The 10,000-nt window shown below is 40.9% G+C and overlaps 2 protein-coding genes across 2 annotated transcripts in view; both read right to left on the bottom strand.

Annotated features, from left to right (window-relative positions):
* LOC138026894 (acid phosphatase type 7-like) overlaps nucleotides 1-2,766 on the bottom strand; it is a 19,121-nt gene extending 16,355 nt beyond the window's left edge. Inside the window, exons 1-2 of the mRNA XM_068874350.1 lie at nucleotides 2,515-2,766; nucleotides 251-454 (exon numbers count right to left, since the gene is read on the bottom strand). Coding sequence (XP_068730451.1) covers nucleotides 251-454; nucleotides 2,515-2,626 — 316 coding nt within the window. The 5' untranslated portion in view covers nucleotides 2,627-2,766. The remainder of the gene's footprint in view (nucleotides 1-250; nucleotides 455-2,514) is intronic.
* A 2,219-nt stretch (nucleotides 2,767-4,985) lies between these two features.
* The window catches only part of LOC138027057 (UBX domain-containing protein 1-like), a 16,422-nt gene continuing 11,407 nt past the window's right edge, over nucleotides 4,986-10,000 (bottom strand). Inside the window, exons 8-12 of the mRNA XM_068874556.1 lie at nucleotides 9,404-9,468; nucleotides 9,227-9,298; nucleotides 7,206-7,257; nucleotides 6,523-6,630; nucleotides 4,986-5,764 (exon numbers count right to left, since the gene is read on the bottom strand). Coding sequence (XP_068730657.1) covers nucleotides 5,543-5,764; nucleotides 6,523-6,630; nucleotides 7,206-7,257; nucleotides 9,227-9,298; nucleotides 9,404-9,468 — 519 coding nt within the window. The 3' untranslated portion in view covers nucleotides 4,986-5,542. The remainder of the gene's footprint in view (nucleotides 5,765-6,522; nucleotides 6,631-7,205; nucleotides 7,258-9,226; nucleotides 9,299-9,403; nucleotides 9,469-10,000) is intronic.

Below are 10,000 nucleotides of genomic sequence, written 5' to 3'. Positions count from 1 at the left end.
GTTGATAAACCCGCTGTCAACAATTTTTTGAGTTAGGTTGGCGTGTTTAGTAGCCTCGAGTCCGGAATCGGAGGTCTTTGTTCTTCACGTCTGTCAATCCTGAAAGCAACCTCGTTCCCACGACTTTTCCCTAACGCGGGAAAAAGTCCTGCGCAACGATATTGCCCTGAGAGACCGAATCACAACAAACTCATCAATCATGAACTCGGTCAACGAAACGATAAAAAAAATTGTCTTTTTTTCTTTTTACCGTATCCTCCCCCAGGCACCAGTTCTTCTAATTTAACTCGATGAATATGAATGATTCGTTTCTTCCAGCCACAGGTTTCATATTCCGTCAATGAGCCATATGCCCTTTTAGTCAGCGGCATCTTGCCCCTCTCCCCATACTCCACTACACTTTTGGATGCCTTGGACAAAGTTACCCACGTGATCATCATCTCGTCGGGATTACCTAGAATATATTAGAGTGGTAACGAACGTTGTTAACTGACTAAAATGGCGATATAAATGCAACTTTCTCAAACTTTTTTGGGGTTTTTTCAATTAATTTTACTTCTACAAACAAGCCCCACAAGGTCACCCTGCCAGCAGAGCCTTTCTTCACTCGACTAGAAAAAAGGACTCTGCAGAAATCGGGTAAATCGGATGAAGTCTTAACTGAGTGTGCGCAAGCTGTTTCTTAGGGACAGTTTCAGGCCCAGGCCAAGTCTCGATCGCTCTCCTATACGCCAAATTGACATTCGAACTGAAGGCTGGATTTTGACCTTCGCCTCGTTAAAAATATGATACCCGTGCTACCTAAACAGGGGTGACCGGAGTGACTAGCCCAGAAACTATAGCTGCGGCAACTTACTGAGAGTTGACACGATTTCGGCAGAGCCTCTCCTGGCTCACCCTCTGGTGAGTTGTTAGCGAGGCTCTGCCCGCAGGGTGCATAATGCATCTATCAAAGTCAAGCCCGAGATGGGCTGGGGGGGCATTTAACCTTTATTGCCTTCCCCACCCTCGGGAATTTGACTAAGCATCTGGGTCCCAGGGTGGGGACGTTTGCTTTTTTTGCGCGGAGGAATGGGACCATGTCACATCGTCCCATGTTCTCGTCTGTGCGCCGGCCATCTTGGAATATTGAAGTAGTGCAGCTAAATCCCTGAAACTGGGAAAGACAGCTGTTTTTAATAGAGGTAAGCACTTGGTTTTTATATTTATACCAAAACACTACTTCTCACTACTCATTTTCAATATAAATTGATGGAAAACCTTACTTTGTGGGGATTGTTGATAATATCGACTCTCTTTTCGTCAGAGAATCAATCGAGAATCAAGGTGAGGATATTTGATAAGATTTGACAAAATTTGGGAAAAACCTTAAATAACAATGACCACAGCCAGGTTTTCTTAGCCTGCGAGACTGAGCACCCCCAGCAAACCACTGTTTTAACGAAAACCGCTGGTCAACAACCTGGTTCTGGTCATTGCTGTCTAAGGTCTTCCCAAATTTTGGGGCCCCACTTTGGGGATTTTGACCAAACATTCTTCTGAAATTCAAATGCCCCACATATGCCCAGAGGTTTCCCCCCCTCGGGCTTAACATTGATAGATGCATAAGGCGAACAAACTGACTTGGGACGAAAGGTGAGCAAAGTAAAAGAAAAAGCAAGTTCCCGTTGTGTGGTAATAATGTTGGGATTTGGTCATTTCACGCTACAGTTTTGGAGACGAATGAAAAGAAAAGTACAGTGCATCTTTGAATACGCATTAAACGATTTAGTTCGCCCAAACGAATAATGCATCTCTCGCCCATCTTTATACGGGACGAATTACATGACGAACTAAATGACGCATTAAATTAAATTGTTTAAAGTCGCCCAGACGTATTATACGTCTCTTGTATAAAAGCGACCATTGTCTGGTGGCGTCCCCTTCGCAGATCTTGAGGTACTATTGGGCTGATGTGGCACCAGAGGAGCTAACCACTATGTAAGAAATTTCAGTTAGGTTGACAATGGCATATAGTGATGCGCGATATCAAATATACTGATCTCTAACTATTGCTTTCCAAGCTTCGAAACTCGGGCTTGGAGAAATGGAGAAATGGCTAAATGAAAAGGAAAACTAAAGTTGTCCCACACCAACCGGAACGAAAGTAAAGGGACAAAACGTAGTCCTGGAGTTTCGGATGGAATTATTTACCCTTCAACAAAAATTTTGAAAGTTCTAGTGGCTAAATGGTAAGCACATTAAGTGTCGATGTTGATACCCAACCCAGACTCTCCGCGGACACATCCGCCATATCGATTTTGATGGAAATGGGGTTTAAAGTCATCGAGGCCAGTTTCGTAGCCTAATGTGCCCAAAGACAAAAGATTGATAGATATGTAGAGATCACTGGCAAAGCTTTGTTGTCCAAAGAAAGCCTCCAAACCGAGAGGGTAATTTTTTTTCTTCTCTGAGAGCAGTCAAGCGGTATAGAACCCAGTATAGTTACAGGTACCCAAAGCTTCTAAAACCAACCTGTACTCGAAATGTGAATTTGTTCTGGTTGTGGAGTGGCCTGTCCTACCATCCAAAGCCACGTGAAAGCCACCATGAAAAATCCAAATACACTTGTAAAATGACCTGCCATTTTCCTTCCTTCATTTCCCCGTTGATCTGCTAATGTTTTTGTGAACACGGTGGCGGTTTAGTCGACCAGTACCTGCAAGTTAAATCTGTTCTGTGGTTACTTATTTGACCTTGTGACAATGTTGTGATTTTGGAACAGGTGGTCACCAGCCCACGCTCGATATGTCAATACTCACGCGCCGCTTCGAGGCTTCAAGGCATATTTCATAGCTTCATCATGTCTTCATGGTTTCTCAGTTCTCAAAGAAGACTTCCAAGACAATCGAAAATGGGCCCTTTGCAGGTTAGTGATCACGTGATACAAAAACCGCCATACTGGGACGCAAGTTGCCCACTGGGACATCTAAAACAAAGAACATTTAAATTATCTTGCTTCGTTTAAGATGTCCCAGTGGGCAATTTGCGTTCCAGTATGGCGGTTTTTGCACCATGTGATCACTAACCTGCAAAGGGCCCATTGCCAACAAAACACAAGGCATTGAAATTATCCCACAATGTGTGTGTGATCCTTATGACTTTGGCATATTTGTACAGGAACACAAGCAATCTCATTGGATGAGATATTCACCAGTAGCATTCCGGTCATACAATTCAAGGAAGGGACGAACTCAGTATTATCAAAGAAACTATTGCGGCAAAAGGTTTCTGAGAGTAGATGAAAGATAGAATAACTTTCCGGCCGGCAAGAGAACGCTCACATAAATAAAATGAAATATATTTTTTCCGACGAATTCGCCACACCTTATAATACTTCAAGGCCCCCTACGAAAGTTCTGTTTCTCTTTCTTATAAGAACCGACGTAGAAACCTGACAAGCAACAAGGACGGGTGTGGCAAAGATTTGCAGCATTGCTGCCAAATAACGTGAAATGGTAACGATAAGATTTTTATGACAACGCGAGCGCCACGAACAAGGAATCTTTTATTCTCTAATATCGGCCAACAATTTTGCAACGTTTGGTCTAGGCTTTACGGTCTAATGTCGTGAATTTCAGACAATGAGATAGGGATGATATGAAATAAACATTTTTTTTAACGAAACCTCCACTCCCAAAGGCCCGGGCAAATTGCTTCAACATTCGTTCGATTTTGTTGAACAGCGTTTGCTCCCACTTTCAACCGTGTTGAAACATGTTGAATCGATGTTGCATGAGTTTAAAAGCGTTAAAACTTTGCTTCAACAACCATTCAACATTTCTTTTGTTTTCACGAATGTTGAATGAAGTTGAAGCTGTTTGCCGCCCTTCTTTCAACGCTAGGGAGCTTGCGAAACGACGACGCTACAAAACAATAGGTTTAGTGAGCAAAAACAATGGCTCTGCACGCTCTGCACGTGCGTTTTACATTTTGGTACATGTCTTTGCTGTCATGTCCTAAATGACGACGTGAAATGACTAAATTCAAGGTTCTGTGGAGGACGTTAGCACATGACGATGAATTTTCAGTTCTCTCTCTACGCTTCCAACTCACTCATACCAGTTTAATTCCTCGACAGTTACTACACATTTTTAACGCGAAACTACATGAAATAGTTTCTTAGTGATATGAATAACGCGAACTTGTATTTTTAAATAAAGTCCTCGTAGCCGTCGTCGTCCTCGTTTCGTAAGCTCCCTATTGTTGGGTATACGCTTGCGCACTAATCGGTCTCTCAATGACGTATCCATGTCCGTATCCATAGCTACAATCGCGGCTGCAGCCTGGGACTGAATAAAAAGAATTTGTTGAATCAAATGTTGATGATGTGTTCAAACCGTTTGCCCACCGCAACAGTCAACATCGTTAAAAATCATTCAACAAAATCGAATGGATGTTGAAGCCAGTAGCCCGGGCATTAAAAAAGTAGAAAGCAAATTTGTTTGAATCTTTTTCGAAAAAAAGTGTTCGTACCTGAAAATAAGGTAATGACTCTTAAGAATCGCTTACCTTCACTTTCAAATTTCCCTGGCACCGCCATCTTGAATAGATGTGATGTGTTACGGTTACCACGTTGCACTTCAAAATTATTCAAGGGGGAGTGGCCTCCCACGATTTTCGAAAACAACAACAAACGATTCTGAAATTAATTTATTTCGAATACACACGTTTCCTGTAGTTTAGAAGTCATTTTTTTAGTTTAAGTGGAAGTTTTCGTTCAAAAGATAACCAAAATGTCTCTACCAAGTGAGTGGTATAGCGAAGATATCGTTGACGTCACCTATTGTTATTAATGTGCGAACCAGAGCCTCATTGGCTGTCGAAACAAATGGTCTTTTGTTCCTGTGGTTAGTACATTTGAATCACAAAACAATGTTTGTAAACAGATATCTTCCCGATGCCAATCCACTGACTGCATTTTCCAGATCATAATGAGTAGCTTCTTTAGTTCATCTCCGCGCGGCCATGTAATATTCTATTTATTATATCAACACCTATGAAATACTAAATCATTTCACGAAAGGCATCGAAAGGCCCGATTTTTATATGTAACCATAGAAACAGTGATCTTTTCACGTGTGAAGATATCATGTCTTCGCGCGAAAGCTCACTTGATATTTCATTTGTGTTTATATAATTAAAGGTTGTTAGAGCGGTTTTGCAATTGAGTGTCGAAAGTAATTAGCAAATTGCTTTGGTTTTGCATTACTTCACTCAGTGATTGGTTCAAAGTTCTCGCGCCATTTTTTCAACCAATCACATTTTCCCGAGCTTTGTGTCGGCTACGTGTAATTACTTAAAGTTTTGATTGGTTTACTGGATTGCCTCCGTTCTTTTTGATTGGCCAAAGTAATTACTTTGGTTTTGGTTTTACGACACTCAATTGAAACTCGCTGTATTACTCTTGTTATAGTTGTTATTATTAGGTTGTTGTCTTGGATAGATGGACTAAATAGAGCAGAGAAGGTGAGCGGGTAAATTCTGTTCTAGGTGCAATAGGTCATATCTTGGTTAAAATCAACACTGCTGAAGGAACAAGCCCGGCATCCTGCAGGCTCGTTCCCAGGTCACCGTCCGTGTAGGTTTTTCGTGGGAAGGTCGTCATCAAGTTGAATGGTGCTGAACCATCGGTACGATGGTCAGTTACGTAAGTACGAACTGCCTCCAGGGTGTCCGTGGGTTGAAAGTTCCCGGTGATGGTACTTCCATTTGTTAAACGAAACTGTTGATAATAGAAAAAAGTCATTGTTTGTTTTCAGGGAAAGGAAATAAACAAGATATCTTTAATTCACACGGTTAGCGCGACATTTTAGTATTGCAGTTGTCACCACCAGAAGAACGCCAACGGCATGTGTCTTTTTCATGAAAATTCTTTCGTGAAGTTGAAAACACAAAGGTACTTGCTCCACTAACAAATGGAAGCGAAGAAGCCATGAATGAAAGCATAGAAAGCACGCTGGTTCCATCCACGTGTTCGAAATTTTGGCTACTAATTTTTGGAGAGAGGTCAAGACTATTACAGAAAAAAAGAGGATACACGAGTTTTTGAAATCCTATCCAATGCCAACTATTTTCGTTGTTTTATTGTATTTATTATTATTATTATTATTATTATTATTATTATTATTATTATTATTATTATTATTATTATTATTATTATTATTATTATTGTTGTTGTTGTTGTTTTTTCCATACAGTAGTACAGCACAGAATAATACAAATATTAAAAAGAAAAAGGAAAACTGAATGGAGAAGGGCACGGTATAGAAAACTATTTAGTGCCCTAAATATTAAATTAATATTATTGCTCATTGTATCTGAAAAGAACATATACTTCCGCACACACATACCACCAACACAAACAATTTCACAGGCAAGAAAATCAGTATTTGCTTTAAGAATTTGTATAACCTTTTTTTCCAAGTAAAAATTCTCGTTGTTTCGCACTCTTTTGTTTGATGCCGCATCTTTCTTACAAACCTGTAGCTTGCAAGTTGTGTGCTGCTTTTTCTCTACAGTCGGTTGAGCTGGCGTGGCAGCCGTAACACTCGCTTGTGGACTTGTTGGAGCTCCACCAACTTTACCAAACTAAAATGAAAGGGTAAAAACATCACGTGAATCTGGCAGAGTGACGAATTCAAATATCGCATACCTTGGGGAATTCTCACAATATGAGTGGCTATCAAGAGGAGGTATTTAGAGTGGAATCGCGGCTTTAAAACGAGAACGGATATTGCACCGAAGCAACGCGTGGCTTTGCATAGCAACGGAGGAAAAATTGGAAACAACAATGGCGGAAGTGAGGAAGAAGAAAATTTCCTGCCTCTTGACAGTCGAGGCAGCTCTTTAAGATGGATTTTTTTAGCGAGCATTCAATACTGTAACATTCACCAAAAGGTAAATTACATGGCTTCATCTTTGAAAAAAGATACCCGATTCCAGGAAAATTTCACCATCTGACTCTTGAATTCCACGTTAAATCTCACTTGAAAAAACTAACGTGACGTCATAGTGTCACCGAACCGGAACTGCCTTTGTTTTTTAGCCAGACTAAAAAAGATCGATTGCTAAAAATGCCGTGACATAGGTTTAGAATGGGAGTTGCTCGGTCCAAGTCATGGGTTCCTTAAGCCGGACTCGAAAGACGATAATTCAATTCTGACCTTCTCAGCTCTTTCAGCTTTATCTCTTGCGATTTGTTCCTTCACTCTTTGCCTATAAGGATGAAAATGATGTGACGCTTTAGGTTTCAGTTTCTTTAGAAACTACCCCCTTCTTACTATCTACAAAATAGACGAGTTCACGCTCTTGAGTGCATCTCGTTGACGACCGCGTCAGCAGAAAAGGGCCTGGCTTGGTTGGTATCCTGCACGTAACAAATGCGTGACTAACATTTGATTCTGGGTTTACAAGGCAAAAGTAGTGGGAAACTCCTGTCTCTATTAAAGAAGAAACTGTGGTGCTGCGTCGGTGGGGAAGTAGTATACAAAAAATTTTGGTTTTATCAACGGAGTTGATACTGTAAATTGGCCACCGTACAGAGATTCTAAAAGCTGACGTTTCGAGAGTTAGCCCTTCGTCAGAGCGATTCGCTGTGACGAAGTGATTCATGTCTTAAAAAATAGGGGTCACCGATGATCTAAACGAGTAATATCGATGTGATGTTGCGAAGCTCTTGGAAAATTTCGTTTGTCACGTTTTTCCGTGACCTGTCGGGGAAGGACTGGAACCCAAGACAGGCTCGAGCGTAGCAACGAAAGTTTCAAGCAGGGGTCATCTTCACTTGGTTAGTGTTTTGTATCGTATCTCTCCATTGCCGTCATGTTCATCTTCTGGAGTGTGGTTTTTGTAAAATATAATCTCTGGTTGTTTCCTCGTAGGTCCGCACTAATCAAGTGGACGAGGAAGACAATACAATTCACAGGGTTTTTGTTATGATTTTTAATAGCAGGGACAATTGAACATATAGCAAGGACTAGGATGGCGGCTCTGCCAAGTCGGGATAGGTGTGGTAGGGGGTCATCCCCCTCCCACTAGGGGGTAAGGGGGGCCTCCCCCAGAAAATTTTTGAATTTGTGAGGCCTAATGGGTACCTTTGGGTAAAATACTGGTCGATTTTCCGCTTCATTTCCTTCGCGCTATGGCTGACCGTAACCGACTAACATGCACAGTGTCTCATTTTTGAAGAAATTTACTTCCGGCAGCCGTATTAGAGCCCGCCATAGCAATTTGCTTAAACTCCCTAATGACGAAAGCAGGGCGCGCCGATCAATGTGTTTTCTGTTACTTGATAACATCTTGTCATGAACTCCAAATCAGCTACACGTACATGTACGCAAATTGTGGTACAACTAACAATACCCAGTAACAGAGAAATAAAGCACGATTTGGTTTAAGAAAATATTAAATAATAAAATACAAATATCGGTTGACTATTCTCTTCATATTGAAAGAATCCTTGTACAACCTGCGCGTAAAATAGCCGGGACAAAAATAAAAATAGCAGAGTAAAGGTCCCGGCGTCCCGGCTTTAACAAAAACCCTGAATTCAGCTCTATTTTCATGAAAGTAAAAGAAAAAGACTTCAAAAACATGTATTTATTTTGAACTAAGAAGTCCGTAGCGTAATAAAAACATGAAACTCATTAATTTACGCAACGTCGCTGACTAAAACTAGCCTTCGTCGAGTTTCAAAACTTTCAGCCACTACGCGATTAGCTACCTTTTCTAGCCTCCCGCTCCTTTCTTTTTAACGTTTCATAATGAATTGGAAATAAATGTGCCATTCTTTTGCCGGCCTGGGAATTTTTCCCCGGCGTTTTTGTTCCTTGAAGTAATGCGTGACATATCACAGTCGCGCTACCTGCGCAGTAATAGTTGCGCACAAACAATTAGTGCGAATGTCCTTAAGAGAGGAAATAACAAATGAGTTACTTTATTTTTTAAGGCTGGTTTTCATTGTAGATGTCTAATACAGCTCCACAGTGATTTAGAAAGTCAGGGTCCCTTTTAGGCCTGAGAATAGGTGAGATTATGGGAACACTTTGTGACGTCTGCACAAACAAGACCATGAAGACCTTTTTTTTCAGGAAGTACGGCTTCGAAAGAAGTATTTACGACTCGGATGTCTTACTTTCTCTTACTTGCAACGCTGTACGCTAACTATTACTGTTAAGTCACTCACTTCGCCAACTTCTCCTCCATTTTTTGTCGTCTTCTCTCGTCAGCTAATTGTTTTGCCTCCTGTAATTCGCGCCTAATAAACAAACAACATTGTGAACGAAAGTTAGAGGAAAAACCTTGCCAATTCATTAAAAAGCAACGGACAAAAACGTTGTTCCCATCTCAAGTAAAAGCATACTTTTGTTTTATACTTGTCAGTTCTTGTCCCGTCTTTCGTCGCAACTTTTCTCTTTCTAGAGCTTCCTGTAAATTTCAACAAGGAGAAAGAGTAACAAAAGCAGTTGATTGTTGAGTAATAGTAATGAATTTTATATGGCGCATTTTCTATTGACATATTCAAATGCGCTTTACAAGCAAGGGTTCTATGGGTGAGATCGGACATCGGCATATATAGTGCGAAGCGTTCATAATTCGATTGCCCACTACATCTCATCAAGTTGAAAAAGCTATTGTGTGTATACATTGTATATATACAGGCATGCACCAATTGCTTTCTAAACCACCTAAAAGAATAGTCCGGGCGAACACCTTTTCAGTTCGGACAAATTGACTTTCATTTCAGGGCGAACAGGTTTCAGTTCGTGCGAACTGGCTTCATACGAATAGGCTATCGGACGAAACGGCCGCAATTCTTTCCAGTTACTTCTATCTTCAGTTCCGTTATCCATTTAATTATTGCAGTCATTTCAGTCGTATCAGTTATGAAACTGTTATCAGTAGTGAGAGGCATTTGGGAGAAGGGGACATTGCAAAATGTTCCCAATCAAAGCCCACA

Source organism: Montipora capricornis, chromosome 12 (assembly GCF_036669925.1).
Source record: "Montipora capricornis isolate CH-2021 chromosome 12, ASM3666992v2, whole genome shotgun sequence".
In the NCBI taxonomy this organism is placed as follows: domain Eukaryota; kingdom Metazoa; phylum Cnidaria; class Anthozoa; order Scleractinia; family Acroporidae; genus Montipora; species Montipora capricornis.
This window is presented reverse-complemented; position numbering and strand designations above follow the sequence as displayed.